This window comes from Poecilia reticulata, chromosome 7 (assembly GCF_904066995.2).
Source record: "Poecilia reticulata chromosome 7, P_reticulata-male-v2, whole genome shotgun sequence".
NCBI classification, from domain to species: domain Eukaryota; kingdom Metazoa; phylum Chordata; class Actinopteri; order Cyprinodontiformes; family Poeciliidae; genus Poecilia; species Poecilia reticulata.
Window position 1 is genome coordinate 9,478,600 of NC_088836.1, and position 22,997 is coordinate 9,501,596.

Below are 22,997 nucleotides of genomic sequence, written 5' to 3' on the forward strand. Positions count from 1 at the left end.
TGCTAGCAGTTAGTGTGAACAGGGCCGACAGATTAACATGTGTTTGCAAAACAAATATTTTTAAAAGCTCCATTTGTGGTGCATTTGTCAGGGATGGCTATCAGGAGGCTATGAAAAACGATGACACAGAGGAAAGGGAAACAACAGTTCAGCCATTCTTGGGCTTTTTCTCGTTAGGTTCTCTTTGCTCTGACTCCATTCAACTTCTGTTTCCATTTAATTTCAAACGTAAGCTGAAAAAGCTAATGGCTCAGAAGAAACGTTAAACAATGTAGAGGAAAACACAAACTCAGCCTGGGAGACAATCTACCTGGCATTGTTTCGCCATGATTAGTTTGAAACGGGCAGCATTGACATTATGGTCACCTGGATATGGCAATATTTGTATTTAAGTGTTTGTTACTAGAATAGCAGAGACCATGTAGATGCAGAGTTTTTTTTTTTTTTAACTGTGTTGGTCTAAGTCCTGTTTGCTGTGCAGTTTTTTTGGATTTTCGTTTCTGTTCAGCCATTCCCTGCGGTTAGATTCCCTGCCGGTACCTAATTTTTGTGAAATCCAATATGGCCGACAGACCCTGTCCCTCCTTAAACTGTAGAAGACTCTTGCCGGTAAAAAAAGATATTGTGACATCAGATACAATCCGATGTCACAGTATCTAAAGAACAATACTACTGATGTATTTTCAAATAACTTTGTATTTGGAGAAAATTACAATTGATCACCTAAAAAAAATAAAATAAAATAAAATAAAATAAATTATTTTACAATTTTTTTTCCTATACCTTTTTTTTTATACCTTAAGAATATAAAAAAAATTGGAAAAAAATCCTGACACAAAGGATCATAATTCATGCATGAAAGGGTTAAAAACAATAAATGGAAGAAGTGTGTTTGCTATGCTATATAGTTACTTTGCACTCTTGTTTGTGACGGTGACTCCATGTACAGTGTGTGTTCTCTTGTGGCTCTGACGATGCTGTTGCTAACACAGTAGCCCCCGTGTCCAGAGTGCTTTCCACATGGAAACAGAGAAGGCGTCTCACCAGCTCAGCTTACACCATCTCAAACGTGCACAGACACTGACCTGGTATCTATAGCAACACTTACATTCAACCTGTCAAACTGAAGACAGATTGTAAGATCTGAAGTTGTGTCTAATGAAGAAAAAGAACGAAGATTGGAGTAGGAATAGGAGTAGAAATGTAAATAACACTGCAGAGTTTCAGTGCATCTAATTGGAAAGACTAGAGCATTTTCAAAAGGTGGGGTTAGGCATGTTCGTCCCAGTGGGTCGACTCAATGGAAAACGGTTACTTCAATATCTAAAGCGGGCATTAATGAGCCTGTCAGTTTATGCTAGTATTTAACAAATCCCAGAATAATAAGCGAAATGTGTTCTTACAAGTACTTTCCTTTTATTTACAAGTTTACATAAAGTAAGATTAACATGCTTTTAGACACGTGAAGAAAACTCAGATGATTTCATGGCTTTGTAAGCTTCTGATAGGTTACCTCACAACATTTGCGGTGAACAGAGGCACATCTGTCGATGGATTTTGGGAAAGCACCTCAAACACACAGTCCTTCTATGAAATAACTTGTTAAAAAACAAAGCAAAGATTTTAGAAAGAGATACTAATTCACCTTTTGGTAAATCTTAAAAATATCTAAACTGTGCCATGTTCATCCTGTGGAGAATCATCCGTTCTCCATGCTGAGTTCTTTATGTATGAGGCTAAATAAGAGTCAGTGAGTTGAAGTCATAAGTTCCATTTATTAATACCAAAATACAGCTGGTCTATTATGACCTGCTATCTCTAAGAGACAAATGGCATCAAACAAAAGTTTTCCATTCCCTTCGTCTCTCTGAGCTATGCCCCAAAGAGGGCGTTAGCTATTGTGTCATCCCTTCCCCAACTCTCATTTGCATTTCCTAACATGTCATTTCTTTTAGGTTTAGCTTAGCTTTAGCTTAGCAACTAGCTAAAAGAGACAGAAGGAAAACACAGAATTATTTATTCTGTGTTTTATCCAAGCACAACCAGCATCATAGTATTCAGTATTCTCCATCTCAGAGACAGAGAAGTTTTGGTCCAAAATGTACGAATCGCCCTCACAAGAAAAGTATCAGATCTCCTGAAGATGCTGGTAGGTGTGTGTCACTATCCAGACGGAAATGAATTATGTACTGACATTAACCTAAAGGCTATTGAGCAAGGAAGAAGCTATTGCTCCACAGCAATACAAAAAAACCCCCCAAAAAACACTGATTGCAGCTAGCAAATGCATACAGAGATTTTCATTTTTGGAAACATGTTATTTAGTCTATTAACACTCAAATATGTGCCGTCTATAATGTAATTGTTACATTCTGAAGAGTTTCTGGGATGGCCGCCTCATTTTGTGCAGTTTGTGTGCGTTTTGCTTTAGAAGGGATTGTTGCACTTCACATAATGGATGACATCATGAAGGAAAAATATTCTAAATATGTTGAAGCAACATATCAAGACGTATGACCACAAATGTGTCCTCTCAATGAACAGTGACCCAAAGGACGCTGTCAGACAATTACAAAATGGTTGTAGAAAATTAAGTGAATATTTGAGTGTTGCCAACAAAATGTCCTGCTAAAAAAAAAAAAAGTGTTTATTCTACCTACAAATTAAACCTTAGTAGGTACAAAGGCCTATATACCTTTCTCAGTTATAACAGTTCTGACAGACGCAATGGGCCACATTTTCAGCAAACTATTGTGAAAAGCAGATGTATTACCCAGGTCATAACATCTGACCAGGGTAATACAGTTTAACATGCAATTCTACTATAAATGAAGTGCAGGTAAATCTCAAGTGTAAAAATATATATTTCACTTATTATTCTGAGATTAACAAGAAGTCATCCTGAATGACCCAAGACGGTTAAAGTTGAAGGTCTTTTAGTTTCAAGGGGGAAAAAATTCTGCATCTTTTTACGCAATGAAAAAGTGTACTGCTTTCTTAAAATCTATTTCTCTTCCTCATTGTTTATTCTGTCACATGATGTTTTTATTTTTATTTTAATTATGTGAAGCACTTTGAAATGCCTTGCTGCTGAAATGTGCTATACAAATAAAATTTGATTGATTGATTGAATGAATGTCAATAACTGATTTTAACACTAGACAAACCAGCGGTGGCTCTCTGAGGCGTTACAATAACAAGAACACAAGAGTGCACTATACTATGTCAAGACAGAAAATAAACATTGGGTAGTACAAGCCTATAAAGGTTTTATTTTCAGACATAAAGGCCTGAAATACCCAAATCTACCACATAAGCTTTTCCTTCCTCCAACAGATTGGTTTTAATGTGGTCTCTCAGGACTCCCACCCCATCATGTGACATCTTTTATTACATCCCTTTTCCTGTTGTCTACGTCTGTCAGCAGTTGAAGAGGTGTAGAACCCTAATGCAAACAGGAGTGGCAAAATCATGTTTGATAAAAATAGCAAAGCTCAAATCTCACTTAAAAGGAGAGCCAAGGCATCAGAGGACCACAAGAAACATCAGCAAGGGCCGAAGAACACGTGAACACGATGACAACAAGAGCATCGAGCAGAGGGAATGAGAGGTAACATGCATGCAGGGAGGAGTGATCAGTGGAACAGTGGACAGGTGAGTATAATTAACTGGTTGTGCTGCAGCTGAAGGGGAAGATGAATTGAGGTGTGGATGGAAGAGACAGAGAAACGGTGTTAACATTAAAAAGGAAAACAGGCGAAGCCATTGAGACAAATGGACGTAGGGAACTATAAAGAAACGCAGTTCTGCTCTCCTTTTGTGTGTCTTAACACAACTCAACAGTGAGCCTAACGCCAGTCGAAGGAGTATTTGAGTCAGAATATTCCCTGATTAGCTCCACTGATGGACAACGTACACGTCTTAATGTAGAAAAGAACTGCAGAACAGAGATAAAATAGCTAACAGCTTAGCATCGTTAGCAAAAGCTAAAAACACAGAGAATTTGAACATCTCGCCCGTTTGTCGGTAAACGAATATGGACCCACGAAAACCAATAATATATTTCTACTCCTAAATAAAATGTAAAGCTTGTCACGTCGGTGACATAAGGAGATGGCAGTGGATGAACTTCCTCACATATGGCTTACTGAGAGCTAAACAAGATGGCTGACTTCCTGTTACATGCTCCTACTAAATAAAAAAAATCTTCACACATTAGTCTAATTAGCAAAAAACATTTATCTTACACAGATTTGAGGGTAGAACAAGGTGCGTGCGTCTTTTTATTCTGCAGATGTAAACTTCTGGTTTCAACTTCACGCTCCTTTTATGAGCTATTGCAGGTGTTTAAATCAAAAAATGTCTGCTGGTTGGTACAGGAATGTGGAGATGTGTCGGTCTACTCTCAGAGACATATGCTTAACTCGCAAAAATAAACAAAAAACAAAACAGAAGTAGAAAAGGAAGAGAGGAAAAACACTAATCAGGAAGATACTAATGTAAGAGACAAAAAGGTCTTAGGAGAATTATAAAAAATTATATGAAGAAAAAAGAGGTGGAAAGGAAGAACAGCCATGTGTCCACGTAGGGTAGAGATGGCTGCTCTGTCTCTAGAGCTAACAAACATCCTTTGTCTGCAAGTTGGTTTGGAGAGCAGAAAATTGCTCTACCTGCATTTCAGTGAGGTTGAGAGGTGTTATTATTTTCATGATTGCTTTCGCCGCTCCAGATAAAACTTTATTGTACGTCTGGAGTTGGGCCTTCACTTTAGGTCTCCGCTGGCAGTGACAACGGGACCGATAAATTATTTGACGCTTTTTGTCCACTGAACGATTTTATCTCAACTACAGAGGAGGACGGTTAATTATTTGGAAGCTTTCGGAGGCATTTGTCAAAGAGAGTGGCAATAACAACTTCCTATATTAACAACAACTCTTGATATTTCTGGTTAGTTTCATTTTGACGGTCGGTGCTCCAGTTTGCTTGCTTCATATTAACAGACTTTATTTTGAGATACTGCATGTCTTTATTACAGAAGACAACAAGCATTCTTATTATTATCTGAGGCTGCAACGTTGACTGAAATGTAATTATTACCTTCCAGTTGCACGGATGTAAATGCAACCTCTCATTTAGGAAACCAAGGTCACGCAGAGAAAATGGTCTCCATCAGCAACCTCTTACATTCACGTTGATGATACTGACATTATCATGATAAGTATATCATATCACTAGTGATAAATTTAAGAGATAATTACAATAGTGTCATGTCTATGTTATTATAATTACGATGCTCAGGGACAGGACCGCAATCAGCAGTACAGTCACAACTTGCACCCAACATAAATAACTTCAACAGAAGATTAAAACATGCTTTTTAATTGCCCTCATGGTTTACCTGGTGGTAAAATCAAGGAAGTGGCAGGGGAGGGGGGATTTGAAGTTAAGAGCGTTCTCTAAGGTCAGGTCTGCTCCGATTGGTCAGCGACGGTGCCCTGATCCTTCACGTTACGAATTAGCGCCACAAAAATGGAAGCTTTTAATTTATGCTAAATTTTCATATGCCTGAGGATAAAAAGATTCATTAGGATGGTTTTTCCAGGAAGTTAAAGACGACCCAATATATTTTAGAATGTCTACAGGCTATAATGGGATTAAGACTTATTCTCTTCTCCATAGACTTTAGTTTAAAAATAGAAAGTACATTATTTAATGAAGGAATCAATCTGCTGTGCATGTTTGCACACCTTTTATTGAAGAGAGATTGTGAGTAATAAAAAAGCAACCTACAGAAAAAAAGAAACTTCTATTCACCAGCAAATGTTGAATTATTAAGTGCCTGTTTGTTGGTGAATCTACATATCTATGATGCACTGAAATCCCAAAAGTGATTAAATGGCATGGAGATTTTACCTACTGGATTAGTGGATTGTGCTTACGTTTTAAAGACATAGTAAATAAGTTTTCATAGTTTCTCAGAAATGGAGCTCCAGTGGGACATTTCAATCATATTCAATAAATTTGGACATGCGTTCCGATGAGGCTCGATTGTCAGATTAAAAAGTGTCTTTTGAGCAACGATTGAGCAACACATTAAACATCATTCAGGTTATAATTATGTTATTAAAAATGCTTGTTTTAATTGGTCTTACATGATATTCTAATTTTAAATGTTTTCATTTAACTGTGCGTAATTCTTCAACAATATGCTTTAGTAATAAAATTTCTGAAATAAATTGACTTTTAATAATATTGAATGGGTCTGTTCTTATTAACTGCAGCAGTCCAAAAGTACTGCTCAATTTATTTAAAAATACATGATTTTTAATATGTAATATTTAAAACTGAGCTCCGAAGATAAGATGGGCTGTTCTCACATTCATGAGCCTTATTTTTATTTTATTTTTTTGGCAACATTTTTTTCTCAGTTGTGGACACACTTTACACCATTTTACTTAACCTCTTGTAGGAAGCTGAAATAAAAAGTGCATAAAAAGTGTTAGCAGTGGATCATTAAAACATATGAAACCTGCAGCAAAATTGATTCAAAAAGCTGTCACTCGTACATCTTCTTGCGACTGCTCACAGTAGGAAATGTTTTCCCAGCTCACAGTCAAGTAGCAAAAATAATTACATTAGTTTTAAATAATGACCCTCGTATGCCTCTCCAGCTTTGAACGACTCTTTATGGACGATATGTGCATAACTGGTACATTAATCAGTCTGAACTCCACGAACTCACGTCGCCTTGAACCTCCAGGGAATTCAATCAATCAATCAATCAATCAATCAATCAATCAATCAATCAATCAATCAATCAATCAATCAATCAATCAATCAATCAATCAATCAAATTTTATTTGTATAGCACATTTCAGCAGCAAGGCATTTCAAAGTGCTTTACATAATTACAATAAAAACAGCATGTGACATTGAATAAACAGTGAGAAAGAGAAAGAGATTTTAAAAAAAAGATAAAAACATTAAAACCTGCACTCCTTTTAGGACTTCAGTTTAACGTCGTTTAACTGGGATTCTAACCCTCTAGGACTTTAGACATAAACACCGTTTGACAAGGACTCCAACCTCTAGGTTTTTAGTTGAACGCCGTCAACTGGGACGTTTTCCGGGGGGCTTTACATTATTAAAACGTAAACTGTGAGAAAGAGAAATAAAAAGAAATTGAAAAGTAAAGATACAAACATTAAAGGGATTTTTAAAAAAGAAAAAAAAAGATTAAAAAGGTGAAAAACATAAAAACATCATAGACATCAAAACCCGCACTCTAACCCTAATTTAGCCATAAACAACTCTAAACAGGTGGGTTTTAAGTTGAGATTTAAAGGCACCCAGTGTTTCAGCTGTTTCACAGTTTTTTGGAAGTTTGTTCCAAATCTGTGGTGCATAGAAACTGAATGCTGCTTCTCCTCGTTTGGTTCTGATTCTGGGGAAGCAGAGCAGAACCAGAACCAGAACCAGAAGATCTGAGGGATCTAGACGGTTGGTACAGTAACAACAGATCTTTAATGTATTGTGGTGCTAAACTGTTCAGTGATTTATAAACTAACAACAGTATTTTAAAGTCTATTCTCTGAGCTACAGGGAGCCAGTGCAGGGACTTTAAAACTGGTGTTATGTGCTCTATCTTCCTGGTTTTAGTCAGAATACGAGCAGCAGCGTTCTGGATCAGCTGCAGCTGTTTGATTGATTTATTATTCAGACCTGTGAAGATGCTGTTGCAATAATCAATGCGGCTAAAGAATTCTAGGAAGCGGCAAATATTCTCTTCTGAGGTCATTTTTATGTGTTCATGGTTTCCTTGTCTGTTGTAAAATAATACTAAACAACATGTCAGTGGGAGCTTTCAGACTCAAGCTCTGCAAATTTTGTTGTTTTGCAAACTAAAAACAAAACGAAACAAAAAAAATCCCCCTGATTTTGTTTTTCTATTGGTGTTTCTACAAGTCCTTTTTCACTTGACTTTGTGCTGCTATGTTCATAAGCCCACTTTCTAAAATGAGGTGTGGAACAAGAGGAAATAACCAAGGAAAAATCAGAGGCACCTGAACATGTAATTCATACGCCGTTTCTGCTTTCAGACAAAAATAAGAGCAAGTGGACGAGGATATGATTGCCGTGATGCGTTCCGACAGATTTCTGTGGTTCAGCATGTTAATGATGAACATGATAAATGTTGCACCTTTTCATTTGGTTGATTTTAATTTGAATCATTAGTTAGTGTAAGAACGGCTCCTGTGTTTGCTGAATGTCTGCCAAGTTTTAATGATTCGACAAACAGGAAGTAGAGAAGAGTGAGGTGGAGGAAGTCATTCATTAATTTTCTGGTCTGTCTGCAGCGTCGTCTGTCGTTTCCCCCCCTGGTTTAGTTCGTGTTAGATTGGCAAACAATCTGTTTAAATAACAAATCATTTTATTTTAAAATCAGACTTCTTCTTCTGGCAGCATGTCAGGTAAAATGCACCATTTTTAACCAAAATATTTCCCAAACAAGATATATAATTTTGCATATGAATGCTGCTCCCTTGATTTTTTTATTTTATTTTTTTATGATTAGCCATGTGGCGCTTAAATAATTGTGGTAAAGTACAAACTGTATGTTGTGTGTTGCTAATTGTTCAACACAAGCAGCCTAAAACACTCACTCTTATAAATGTGTGTGACAGAAGAACCGTGGCGTGATCGGAGAGGTGGGGAGAGAAAAGCACAGTTTGCAGATTTCACCCAAAACCTAATTAATCAAAAGCACATAGACAGAGCAGCTCTTTGTGCCTGCTGCGTCTAAAATTAGCAGACAGTCTGCTGAGCGACAAACAGGATGCTGGGAGGAAGACGTGCTGCCAAAAGGTGTAGCTGAGACACAAAAGAGTAGCACACATGGAAAACACCACGTTGGGCACAACAGTGCTATTAATAGCCATGAATAATTTTTGACCTTTATCATAATTATACCAGAAGCCATATATTTATTTACATGAAATAATGACATTATGTAATTAATTTTTTTTCTATCCTGAGTAACAATATGAAACTAAACTTGTGTTGTTTTAGGTCATTTAGAATTGGCAAAAATAATTTCTATTAGCTAAATCCTAGAAAAAAAATAGTTTTGTATAAAAATATGTATTATAACATTGTAAAAACAGTTTTAACTTAAATGATATTAAAATAGCATGTCGAGCATCTTTTATATGTTTTCTTAATTATCAAGACAAAGTTCGACTTATGTTAAAGCATTCAAACCCGCCTGTAGCTGCTGACCATCTTTTTACATGTTTCACAGGCATTTTTGACATTTTTCACATCTAAAATTTTATTATCTCTCTGTTAAAAATAAATTTTGTAATCTGTTCTTGAGATTATGTGTTGTTTTTGAGTTAGCCAATTTAACTCAACTGGATCTTCAGTTTCTATTTATGTCATGTCTTGAATCTACAGGTCAGGTGTTGTTTGTAAAATTTAACAAAAATACGACCAGGTTGCTTTAGCTTTTGTAATTTTACATGACGTTCTGATGACTGTAAGCAATAAAATCTCACAAAAGCAACAGGTGACAATAGACTGAGTCCTACTACAGACAGCCTTTGCCTCAAAGTTTTCTACCGCTTTGAAAAGCTGAACACTAGAGACCCTTTGTGATTTAATGCTAACAGAATACGGTGATAACGTGCAACCCACTTCCAAAGGATTCAATGCTCTGTATGCACACATAAACCTTCTGAGTAATGCTTTTTTAGCCACTTTCCCAGCTGTTCTTTTTCAAGGTTTGAATAACTTTTAGGAAATGACTTGCAAATACATGGCATGTGGGTGTTTCAGTGTCTCTCATCCATATTCATCGGTTCTGCTGCAACATCCATGGTTTATCCTCCTAAATTGCTAAACTGACATCTTCAGCTCGCAGTACACCTGCAGCTTGAAATAAAATGTTTATTACTTTAGGACTTCAGGAAGGAAAAGGCTGCCTAAAGTGAACAGAAATAGAGATTAATGAGGTCCCAAAATGTAAAAGGAGCTTTTTTTTTTTAAAGGAAACGTTTCCTTTTAGGGATATGTAGTCACAAAAAAAAAACCTTCAGCAACAATTAGAAATGCATTTTTAATGTTGCTTCAATTTATATTTTAATCTACATGCTCATATTCTTTTTTTTTTTGAAGAACGGTAGACACCAGCGATCTAATAAATGAATCCTAAATATTCTTTTTTTTTTTTTTGCAAATCTTTAGATTACCACAGTTGACAAGGGTCACTTAACATCATAAAACTAAAGTGTCAAACATTCCAACTGTCTGGAAATTCTCATGTTGATCCTAAAGTTCATAATTCTGCACCTCAGTTAGGTATTAGTTGTTCTTTTTCAGATTTATTTGTTTAATCTGGAATGAAATACATCAAACAGTAAAAAAAAAAAAAGTAAATGATTTCCCAACCTTTTTGCCAGTTGCATTATGAATACTGAGAGAAGAGGCAATGTCACACTGTGTGAGAGAAATATCACCGGAAAAGAGAATTTTCCAAATATTTTAAAACAAAGACAGTTATTAACATTCTGAAATCACCGTAGCATTTCATATACGCAATTAGAGAATTTAGCATTGCCAAGTTGCCAGTTGCCAAGGAGAGATTTCCACATGTGAGATTTCCACATGTGAATGCCACAACATGCTAGTTCTTTGTCTTTGTTTAATTGCAATGTACACGGTTATGTAAAAGCCACAAAATAATTTTGACCATTGTGTCTTTGCATAAAATCATTGCTCTGTCAGAATTTCCTATTTTTTACATTAAAAAATCAGTTACTACTTTCTTACTACTTCCCTTTTTAATTGAATTTACTTTTTTTTGTTCACGGTTTGAAAGCAGAGTACTGCAGAGTTTTCACACCCACACACTATCATAACCTGTATCTCTCGCCTTGGCACGTTAATGGAGAATCTGACGAAGTTTTAGCATGCAATTAGTGCCACTTGCTGAGGCCTTGCACTGGCAGTCCATCACAAATGCACATAAAGAGGCTTTCATCCTTTCCTTTTTTTGCCAATTTGTTTTTTTTATTTATTTATTTACACTTTACAGATTCATTCAGTTCATTCACTTACTTCAATTAAGGCTCATTAGAGTAAAAAATAGATTGCTGGCACAGCGAACAAAGTCGGCAAAGCAAAGCAGTGTTTATCCAGTCTGGCTCATGTTAACATTTCTCAATCATCGATTGTTTGTTTTTATCTTTTGCTTAACAGGCTAATCATAAACATCTGCTCAGGTTTGCTTTGTAGATTCAGTTTTGTCATAAATTATCATAAAATGGGACAGGGTTCATCTGCACTCACAGATGAACCCTGTCCCACATGCATATCCTTGTCTACTGTGACCTACCTCAGTGAGGTGGGGGTTGGGGTTGAATCCGCACTGGTTGCACACAGTGGCCTTGCACTGGGTGCAAGTGTTGTAGTTGGGCACCGCCGGTGGATTGGACAGCTCTGTGGTGGTGCACACTGGGCACAGTTTGCTGCTTGGCATTGGTGCGATCTGCGGCAGGGAGTAGGGCGAGGTGGGAGTCACGCCGCGGTCAGGAGACAGCGAAGGAGACCGGCCCGTCCGAGAACCACCTGAGCCACTGAAGTCGACTTGGAGGTTTCGGCGGGAGGCATGCTGACCGGGACTTTGGCCACCATGGCCTGCCATACTGGAGCCAGTTGCAGTGTGACCCACCCCATGGCCGGAACCTGAGACCTGCCCCATACCCGACCCTTGGCTGGATTGCATGTGTCGAGGGGAGGTTGGGCTGTCATGAGCAGCCAGACGATACGGCTCTCCAGCTCTGGACCCTATTCCTCCACCACTGCCCATTGCCCCCATTCCTCCTCCACCAATTCCTCCCATCCCACTCCCTATTCCTCCTCCCATCCCCCCCATTCCTCCTCCACCAATTCCTCCCATCCCACTCCCTATTCCTCCTCCCATCCCCCCTCCGATCCCCCCCATACCTCCTCCTACCATGCCTGCTCCCATTCCTCCTCCCATTCCCCCCATTCCTCCTCCCGTCCCACTCATCCCCCCACCTCCCATTCCTCCACCCATTCCTCCACCCATTCCTCCTCCCATACCTCCTCCCATCCCTCCTCCCATTCCACCCATCCCTCCTCCGCCATGTCCACCTTGTTGCATTCCTGGCTTTGGACTACCCATCGGGCCCGTTGGACCTCTGAAAGAGACAAAACAAAAGAGAATTCATGCTCAGAAGAAAGCCTTGAAATCTGGGTCAATTCTCTGAAGTCACATCTAATTATGTTGCAGCGCCTTTCAAAAGTATTTACACCCTTATGTTTTCTTACACGCGACAGTTTACATATACAAATCTCAAAAGTATTTAGTAGTTATCTGGTAATGAAAAAAGAATATATTTTCCCCAGCAAAAATAAGATTTAAAGCAGAGGTCTCATTCTCGCGGCCCGCGGGACGATGTCTCGTGGCCCCCACTGTGATATGAAAGTATAATATTAGTGAGCGGACCTCTGAAGGGAGTCCCGCCCACCATTCCTCGTCATGGCTGACATTCGGTGCTAGGCTAAGCTACTTTCTACCATTAACAAATGCCACGATCAAACGCAGAGAAAGGCGACTGCTATGGATCGCATTCGAAAAGAGTGCGGCCCATATCTGATACGTATCCGATTCAAATGCGACTTAACGTCCAGGCCGCATTCATCCGAACTGAACGCCACTGATACTCAACAAATTCTGCGTCCATGACGTCAAGAGAAAAGTTGGAAGAAAAACAACTATGATGGACTATAATGAGGATTAAATTGTTAATATGCTGCTCCGGTTGAACAACAACTTCAAATGTGTAAGGTAAGCTCCACCATTAGCCCCCATGTTTACTTCCGCAAACACTGAGCACTTTTTTTATGGCGGTTGGCAGAACACTTAGAACGCTGACGCGATTGCGCCCTCTACTGCGCATGCGGGACACTCAGGTTGTTTGCCCATTCAGACTGTAGAACACATACAGGTGGCAGTGTGAACGACCCGGTAAAAAAAATCCGATTTGACAAAAAAATCGGAATTGGGTCACTTTAGGCTGCAATGTGAAGGCACCAAAAATTTTGTCACACCCTCATTATGTCTTCGTCAAAGCCAAAGCCTGCAGTTCAGGTATTGGATAAATAATTAAATGTTGATGACATTTGAGGATATTTTTAAAATGTTTTTTGTGGAATCCTTTATGCGGTCAAGCCTCACCCAGACTCTGCCTCCAGCAGCCCCTGGGTAAATTGAGTTTGAGACCTCTGATTTAAAGCATCAACCAATATTTGAAACTTTTACTCCAAACTAAGTTTTTCTTTGTTTTTTTTAGGTATGTATTTGAATAACCATTAAATGCACATGTAGACATAATAAAATGCACGCTTATAATAAGATATAAGAGTTAATTGTGAATGCTAAAACGTAGGGTCACTCTGCTGTGGGCAGAGTTTTAGGGCAGTGGCTATTGCCTTCCTGTGCAATTCCTCTTGAAAAAGGATTTTACTTCCAGCACAGTCTGGGCTTTTTCCCCTTGTCTCAGATTCTCACTGCTCAAAATCAGCAAACAGAATAAGAAGTTGTGAACGACAACGTCAATTTTCTGTGCTGTTTCAGAATGGTGGTCTGCCTGCGGTTTCAGCAATGGCAGCAGAGCAAGTGAAAGAAGCCGTTCAGTCCATGTTGGCCGCGTTTCCAAATATTGAATGAACTTTAACAGTTGGCCTTGTTCAGATTAGCTCTTCTATCTTCTCAGAGGAGGATGTTTGTTTATAACACAGGCAATTTCCGATAAGCTTTATAGCGTCAAACTGCATTATATACGTCATGGGCAAACGTTAGCGACTGGATAAACTTTAAAACCTCAACACAGTCCACGCCTCCAGGAAGCAATCATTTCTCAATAGCCGAGAGACCAGACCCTCTATACAAAGCAAAGTGGCCGGTTTTTACCAGGCTTGCTGCCTCTATGACAAAGGCAACAGACTCACTACCATTGTAATGATAACTCTGGATGCACGCACAGAAAAACAAGATCTTCTTTGATCAGGAGTATATTGTATTTCCAGCAGTCAGGGCTAAGAGATGTTTCAGTCAACACTAAAAACTTGAAATCTCTCTCCTCCTTCTCCCAACATCTATTTAAGATCAAACTCTGTCCCTGTAAAACGTTCGGGGTTTGTTTTCCCCATTTCTGACTTTCTACAATTTTTATTTCCTAACTCTTTACTTTCTTTTCTCTTGGCAGTAATAGTGGCCTTGTTCAACTGCTTTTCGTTTCTTTGGCGTAATCTTTTCCTCTCTTGACATTTTCATGTCCACTCCTCAAAGAAGAGTGAACATTTACTGACCCTTTTTTCTCACAACACTTCTTTCAGGAAAAAGTCACGCTTACAAGGACTAACGTACTTTTATAAGAACACGAGGCAATGAATATGCATTTGTAGACCTGGAATTATTAATCATTTAAATGTAAAAAGTTACCTTTATTTTAATTTTTTTTTTAGTTGTGTTAAAAACATTTACCTGACTGATGCTTCAAAGTTCAAACTGTTGGGTAAACTAATCTACTCAAGAAACAGTAAAACAGTCAAATGAAACAAAAAAAAAACAAAACTGTTTTCTTGTTTGACACAAAACTGCTTCCATAGGAAACTGGTTCAACTGGGATTTTCCAGGTCTTTCTCCTCCAAGATGGATAAGTTCCTTATTCCACTGCTGTACTTGCAGCAGAACAAGTCCATTTAGGTTATTGGTGTGCCCAAACCAAACATCTATTTTCTCCTCCTCTCCCTGCATTTCTTCCCACTCAGGGCTGTTGACAGAATTGCTTTTGTACGGCCCATTTATTTCCATCTGCCTCTTCCCCTCCCTCCTTTCTCTCCACCTTACCTCCCATTATTTTCCTGTCCTTTTCTCCTCTTCTCTCCCGTCACACCAGCGTGAATATTCACCCAGTGTCTAAGTTGCACGCACATACAGTAAAAATTGTTTAGCTCACCCAAAAGGAAAATTATATTTCTACTTCATGAAGAGAAAATAAAATAAAATAAAATGACTGCCTCTCAGAAATCTTATGAGGCCCATAAAGACTTGGGAGGGCTGATGTGTTTTCCAGGCAGGAGAAAGTAACTTTAACTGCATGTTGCAGTATTATTTTTTTTTTTAAACACAAAGATAACCTGAGCAAACACAAAATCTATCTTTGAAAAGATTAGTTAATTTAAGAAAAAAATAATCCAAACCACCATGGCTCTGAGTCAAAATCTGAATGTCTTCCTTGTCATCATTTAACTGTGATTAACATTTTTTGGACTCAAACTCCAAACTCACCATCTGGATGCAGGAAGTAAGCTAAAATATCTCATATGGTTCAGTCTAAAGAAATTTAAAAAAAATAAGAAACAACAATATTCAAGTCTGGAAGGGCCTCCATAATAATTTCTAAGGTTTTGGGCCACTAGCAAACCACACTGGGAAATATAATAATAGTCAAATTTATTTATAAAGCCCATTTTTTATATCCTCTTGAAATCTCAAAGGGTTCATTCACATGACAAGCTACTGGATTGTAGCTACAGCTAAAAGCAGTTGTAAATCCAGATGGGTGGCACAGATGGGTAGCAACAAAAACAAATAAACAAAAGAAGTGCATGAAGAGGGAAGGGCTTTTTCAGTGTAAAAAGTAGTTTAGATAGTAGATATATTTTCTTTTATCCACTTTCACTAAACAAACGTTAACTGTTAGATGTTAAACCTAACGATTTCTCTCAGAAGCTTACCGGAAGCTCTTACCTGTTGTTTTTCTTACTTTGTTTCTGATTCACATCCCTGGTGACCCACAGTCCTCATTCTCAGATCTCTTTACATCAACAACTTTGCACTAATATTAGTGAAGTCCACAAGCAGGGCCATTTCTGTCTGTTCCTCAACCAAACAACTGATGGACTTGGCAGTCGATGCTCTTTTCTCCTCCGTACTACTCTGTCAGATGATTCACAACAAAGGCGCAACCTACTAATTGCAGTTACTATGGGCGCTATGTCTGCTGGGTATACACGCAGAAAGGAAGACAGAGACTGGATGAACACATGCTTATGAGTACATACATGTTGACTAAGTGTATTGCACATGATAAAGGTTTTTATTTTGTATGTCAATGGCAATAGACTTCTCAGGTGGCAGCGTTAAACTGATACTCCAGTCATTCTAGTCTCTAATTCACCTGCATCATCAACAGTTTATGCATAACAAAGAAAAAAAAATGACATGGTGGTGTAACACAGAATGTAACACTACTGCAAGGTGCTTCAAAATTCTGACAGCCATATTTTTAGACACTGTTCTCTTTATATTTAACAGTTTCTTCAAGTCATCTGAGTAATATTGCTATTACTTCAGCCCCAAAAGGACCTAGCCTAGTCACTCTAGGCTAGGTTTTCATTTGCTGGCAAAATTATGCCAGCAAATTTTCTTTGCTGGCATAATGTCTGGAACTGTGGCAGTGACACTGTCAGCAAGAAGTGCAGCCGATTCCTAACCCCTAAAAATATATATTATAATTTATTTGCAATTTTTGAAGTCATACAAATCCTAAAGAAAGAAGCTTGATGACTTGAAAGCTAATTAGCTACATTAGGCACATGAGGAATAAAACAAATATTTATTTTTTAACTCTGTAGCTTATTTTATTGGTGCCAAAATATGTTTTTGAACAGGCAATGTTTTTTTTTTTTTATCAGTTATGTCCTGGAGAGTCTGTCTTTAGCTCACTTTAGTAGACAGACAAGCATATATCAGGATTCTGCCAGTTTGAAGACAAAAATTACAGATATTTTAAAATAATTGTTCATTTGTCTATTCTAATAGCAGAAGACACTAGTAAGCTAGAAATCCTCTACTCAACATACCTCAGATTCAAACAATTTCCGAATGTTATAGGCTGGAAACCACGTGGTCTGCTGCCACTTCCTCCTTCATTAAGGTAATGCAGTTCACATCAAAACCACTAGGTGGCAAGTAAAAGAAAGCTAATAGGATCAACCAGTATTTGTGGCAAATATACACCGCCTTGGCTATATTCAGATTACAAAAAGACTGATGCTAATTCATTGACTATAGTTCAAAAGGTTTTTTCACCAATCATCTATTTAATTTTTCTTTTTTTTTGCACGGCTTGTGAAACTGTTTCTTGGTCTGTTGCTTTATTGTTGATCAAATGTGAGATTCCTAACTATGTTCTAAGCCTTTTTCAAATATCGTTTACAATATGATCATGCTAAAGGGAAAATTTTGTTGACTTTTATCTACTCAACGTTTACACCGAAATGGCCAAAAATGCGCTAATTTCAACAAAACTTATATAAACGGTGCTCGGAAAACAGAAGAACTGTGGGTGCACAAAGATGTGAATTCAAAGAGAACTGTGAGAAGCTTTCTCTGTTTCACAAATAAAGGTGATAAAATGACAGCAACACTTACACACGTCTAGATGTCCCTGCTCGAGAACAATCTCACAGTAGTTGGAGACGCTCTCACCACCAGTAGTGTGTAATAGATTGCTCCTTTTCAACCAAACACACACACACGCACACACACACACACACGCACACGCACACACACACACAGACAGGTGTTTGTTCCTCTCCTTGGGGTTAAAAATGGAGTGAACCCTGTTCATACAGGTTGCACAACCGCTGACAGACTGTAAGTAACACATGCAAAAAAAAAAGAGGAAACTGGGGCATAAATTGGATTTCTAAGCTTGAATCAATAGGCCTCACTCTGAGAATGACCATTGGCTGAGCGAGTGTTATAAAACCTGCTAGTTAACAAGCCCACAAAGTGCTTGTTGTCCAGCCTGAAGATGGTTGTTTGGAGACAAATTATTCAGCGCATCGAGTAACTGACCGGCCGACTGAATGAGCGTCCCACTGAGTTATTAACTCGCTGGCTCACTTACAGCTAAGAGGGCAACTACAGCTCTGCAGGGGTTAAGTAGCAACACTACACCTAAAGTGTCTGATGAAAAAAGAAAGCCTGTTTCAGAGTCTGCTGGTTAAATGGGCAACAGTCTTGAAGTCGTTGTACGACTGCTCTTTCTGTTTGACTCTGAAACGAAAACAGGCTGATTCTGCCAAATAGAAGCTGCTGGTGAATTGGTTAAAAAGAAAACACACGATGAAGTCGAGGCTTACATGAGAAGAAAAAAAAAGGTTTAGGATATTCAACGAGACGTTTGACGGACTAAAGCAGACTTTGAAGCCAGTCTCAGTAGAAATAATCTCCCCTCCTCAAACGTTTGTAGATATATAAACACGAAAATTGAACATGTTTTTGTCCATCTTGCTTTTTCTGTTCGCTATGCATTCATAATCAGTTTCAGCAGCACACCAGTGTGGATTTCTACTGTTGATACTCATTAAATTGTCTCAGAATATAAAAAGACTTGACTCTCTCCCAAGGAACTGATCTGTAGCAAAGAGATCAATTCCAATTATGTAGTTATTGGTGGGTATGAAAACCAAAAGAAAAAAAAAACAGAAAAAGAAAGCTGTGGTGCTGTGTATCAGATGAAGCATTGCACCACCTGAACTATTACCATTAACACAGACAGGGAGTGTCATGATGAAGTGTGTTGAGAAAAAGGCGTGGTTGTTGTTTTTGTTTGTTTCATTTGTTGTGATGTTATGACTCATGCTTACAGAGACACATTTTTACCTCATGTAATATTTTGACCTGAAGAGGAGAAAATCCCCCGTTCCATTCACATTTTAGGTGTGCAAAAAGAATAAAAGAGGTAATAACTCAGATTTGTTAGTCTTTACAGCAAAAAAAAAAAAGAAGAGAATTTTGAGTACGTAAATCATTTTTTTAGGTATTCAAGAATGAATAACTTCTCAAAAAGTAAGGCTGTAGAAGGTTTGACAGTCTTGTGATTTAGACAAGCAAACTTTGAATATGCTTTTCTCTGCTCTTTCAGTGAGTCAACAAATACATTCAGCAAAACATTTATAGGTTTAAGTGATCAATTTTAATCATTTTTTTAACCACTGTAAACAAACAAAAGACAGAGACACAATTGACATGATTTCTACTGACTCTCATCCATTCATTCATTCAATCATTCATTCATTACATGTCTAAAAGCTGTCCCTTTGTTGTTTCTCCATCCTCGCTTAGTTTTTGTCCTCCTTCTCCGTCGCCATGATCCTTGTTTACAGAGCGGCTTGTTTGGCCCTAAATAAAACTCGCTTCATAATTACTCTCATTAAAACTACCAAAACAAAGCCCGCTTTGTGCTGCGTGTAAATAAGCAAATGGGAAGAGCAAAAAAATAATTCCAACAGACAAATAAAGGACCGAGTGGGAAAAAATACCAAAAGTTTGATTCAACATGGACTCAAACAAGCTGAACTGCGGCCAATCAAATTTGACCAAACTTTGTCCATTAAAAACACGTATTTGTGAAAAAGTAAAAATCAGAGGAACAGAAACATCCACAACTATTTTTCTCTTTAATTTTATAGAAGAAGAATTTGACACATAAATCAAAGAATGGCAATAAGTTAGCACTGGACTGCTTTCTTATTCATTCTCAGGAAAAGTCACTGACCAGTGTATTGACAAGCTATATGAAATGAAAACATGTTCTTTTTTTTACATTAAGAAAACATTTGTACAATTTAATTTAGGGTTAATTTTTAACTCCCTCGTAAGATCTTTTTTCTTTTTTTTTCTTTTTTACGTGTCAGTGAGTTGCTACTTCCTGGTTTGCAAATATCGTTTCCCTCAACCAGCAGCCCTTTTTGCTCCAGCAGCAGCAGCCACAGCAGCAGGCTATTTCATGCTGTGTGTGTAATAAAAGGATTAATTTGTGCTTCTCAGGCTCCAAATGGCCAGTAAGTGGGGCAGAAGGTTATAAATAGAGAACACCTTAGTAGCAACAATTTCTATTTACTGACATAAATTGCTCAAAATGCGGCAAAACAAGCTGTTGCCACTCTGACACATCTTTTATAGGATTTGGCCCCACATTATTTTTCTGGTGTCTTTTTTTTTTTTTTACTGATTTCTCTCTGATAAACTGATTTCTCTCTTGCAGTTTATTCAGTGTGTAAATTTGAGCAGCAAGAAAATCCATCATGGAAAATAGGTTTTTAATAGCTGAACATTGCAATTTGAACAGATTCTAAATGTTTCTATTGCCCTAGGAGGTCACACGTTAACTCAATCTTGTGTTTGTAATGTGGATTAGTGCAGGTCTGGGCGGTCAAATGTTACCATGAGGCATCTGGAAGAAATTTCTCAATCAGTGGATGTAGCACTTGCTTTAAAAAAAAAAAAAAAAACCTCCACAGAGAGTCATGCCAGTAAAATATATCAGAAAATATCGCCTTTAGTTCCTGCAATGTGCATCGAGATGAAGACAACCTTAAAATGAATCAAATCAGATTTATCAGATGGAACTGAATGAGCACTTTTACACCAAAATGAGTGTCAAACCTCAGATAAAACTTTACAAAAACTCCAAAAGAAATATTAGTTTCTACATGCATGATTGCATGTTTTTTCTCTCAAAGCTTTGTTGTTATGAGACACCAAGAGATAAAAGCTTGTAAAAACCATTTTGGTTTACCTGATGATCCTTCAGATTCAGTACGTGTATAAAAAACATGCACCCCACCTCCAAATGTGTGCAGCTGAGGAGGTGTCATCATGCTGCATCTAAGGGACTCTCCGCTTTTAGATGCATCTCTACTTCAACTTCAATAATCTGATCATTAGCAGGACCTTGGGCGAACTTGGCTCCATACTGAGGAGGTAATTTAGTCTTTCTATTCAGGTGTGCTGAACCAGAGACACATATAAAAGCTGCAGGACGCCGGCCCTTGAAGACCGGAGCTGCAGAACCCCGTTCTAAATGCAGCTTGCTCCCTCACACCTGATCCAAACGGTGAAATTGCCTGCTCAGCAGGTCGTCCAGTTCTGCAAAGCATTGTTGATGACCCAGTTTGATTCATGTGTAATGAAGTGTAGACACATGTAAAGACCGCAATACACCAGCCAGTACACCATCACTGGACTTTTATGCTCCTATATACGGGCTTTCAATTGTTGCTTTGTCCTTTTTAAATAAATACGGCAATCTGTGATGTGTGGTTTTGTGCACAGGAGATTACATGTAATCATTTATTAAGAAAAAGAAAGGGTAAAGATCAAATATCAGTTAAAGCCCTAAAAACTGTTACAGTTATGGCAACAAGTCAGGCTGGTAGAAACCGACTTGTTGCCATAACAAGTCGACTGCAGCGCCTGCAGTCGTTCCACGCTGCAGGCCTGGGCTCTGGTGAAGTTTTAAACGAGACGCTTGTTAACTCAATTTTAAACTCAGTAGGCTTTTAAAATGAGCCATTAATAATTCAGGATCGGCTACGATCTTTAATTAGGACGCTAATAACTCAAAATGCACACCTCCGTTGTTATTTGTTCTCACTGTTGGCGCGTCTTACACCTTGAAATAGAGACTGAACCCATGAGATATTTGGTTCTCAGTACATTCTCACTTTATTTTTAAATTTAACCCTTTCATGCACAGTGGTCACTATAGTAGACAGCTGCCTAAAAGTCATTTTCTTGTGCTTTTTGTGGATTTTTATGTTATAAATGCACACAGACTACTGAAGTGGACAATAATGCATCATAAAATACACCATCAACTACTGGCCATCCACTGCAAACGCAAGAAATAATTTTTGTTAAATCCAATATGGCCGACAGACAAAAAAAGCATCCCTCCTTCTACTGCAGATGACTCTAGCAGGTAAAAATAATAAAAAACAATGCTACTGATGTCTTTTTCAAATAACAACTTTGTATTTGGAGAAAATTACAATTGATCACCTAAAAAAATAAAGTAAAATAAAAAAAATTTAAATTTTCCTACCATTTTTTATGCCTTAATAAGAAAATAAAATAAAACATTTTGGAAAAAAAATCCAGACACAAAGGATCATAGTTCATGCATGGAAGGGTTAAAACAATTTCAAAATTTAATCTCAGCCTAGTTAAGATTCTCCATTATGTTGCTGCACTCTGTGTCACTCAACATGCTGAAATGTACATCAGAAGCTGCCAATCAACACATTTCTCAGATCTGTGGTTGCTCATTTTTGAAAAGTAATGAAGCACTTTATTATATATTTCAAGTTTTCTTGAGACTTGAAATCATTAAAGTTGTTTGTTCTATACGGATATATTTAAATGTTTATTTATCAAAGTGCATCGGAACTGTACCGCAGCTCTGTTACTTTGCAATAAGAAAAGTCCTGGGTTTGAATCCCGGTCTGGCGTCTGTCTGCATGGAGTTTTCATGTTCTCCCTGCATGTCTGTGGGTTTTCTCTGGGTACTCGTCTTCCCACAGCCCAACAGCATGACTGTTTGGTGAACTGGTCTGTCTAAATTGCCATTAGATGTCAGTCTGTGGTTGTGTGTCTCTCTGTTGCCCTGTGATGGACTGGCTGTCTGTCCAGGAAGCATGCATGCTAGTACTGCGGAAAGTAATTTATAAAATCTTTCCTAACATCAGTGCCACGAAACACAAAATTTATCAGTTGATTGTTTGAGCTAAGCAGCAACGTAAGAACCATCCTCACCATCAATGTGTAACTGTTTGCACTTCTTGCTGTAAGAATCTGTCCAACTTCGATTTATCGGTCCGTCTGAAACACAGCCCTGGATTTTGACTGCAGACGCTCGATGGTCTTAAAAATCAGCAGGCGCGCGGAGGACTCCGTCACTTCTCAATACACAAAATCAATAGCAGCGAGAAGGTTTTTATGAGGTTGCGGTGTGATGGCGAGAATATGCAGCCTGTCCTTGGCAGGGCCACAACACAACAGAACTGCTGAGCCACAATATGTCCTGCTGGATTTACCTCCCTCTCCATCG

General features: G+C 38.1%; 1 protein-coding gene across 4 annotated transcripts in view; it reads right to left on the reverse strand.

The window, feature by feature from the left end:
• Positions 1-22,997, reverse strand: part of bsna (bassoon presynaptic cytomatrix protein a) — a 132,597-nt gene that overhangs the window by 96,207 nt on the left and 13,393 nt on the right. For all 4 annotated transcript variants that reach the window (XM_081608808.1, XM_081608807.1, XM_081608806.1 and 1 more), the window contains exon 2: positions 11,396-12,224. In XM_081608808.1, the coding sequence (XP_081464934.1) occupies positions 11,396-12,224 (829 nt within the window). The remainder of the gene's footprint in view (positions 1-11,395; positions 12,225-22,997) is intronic.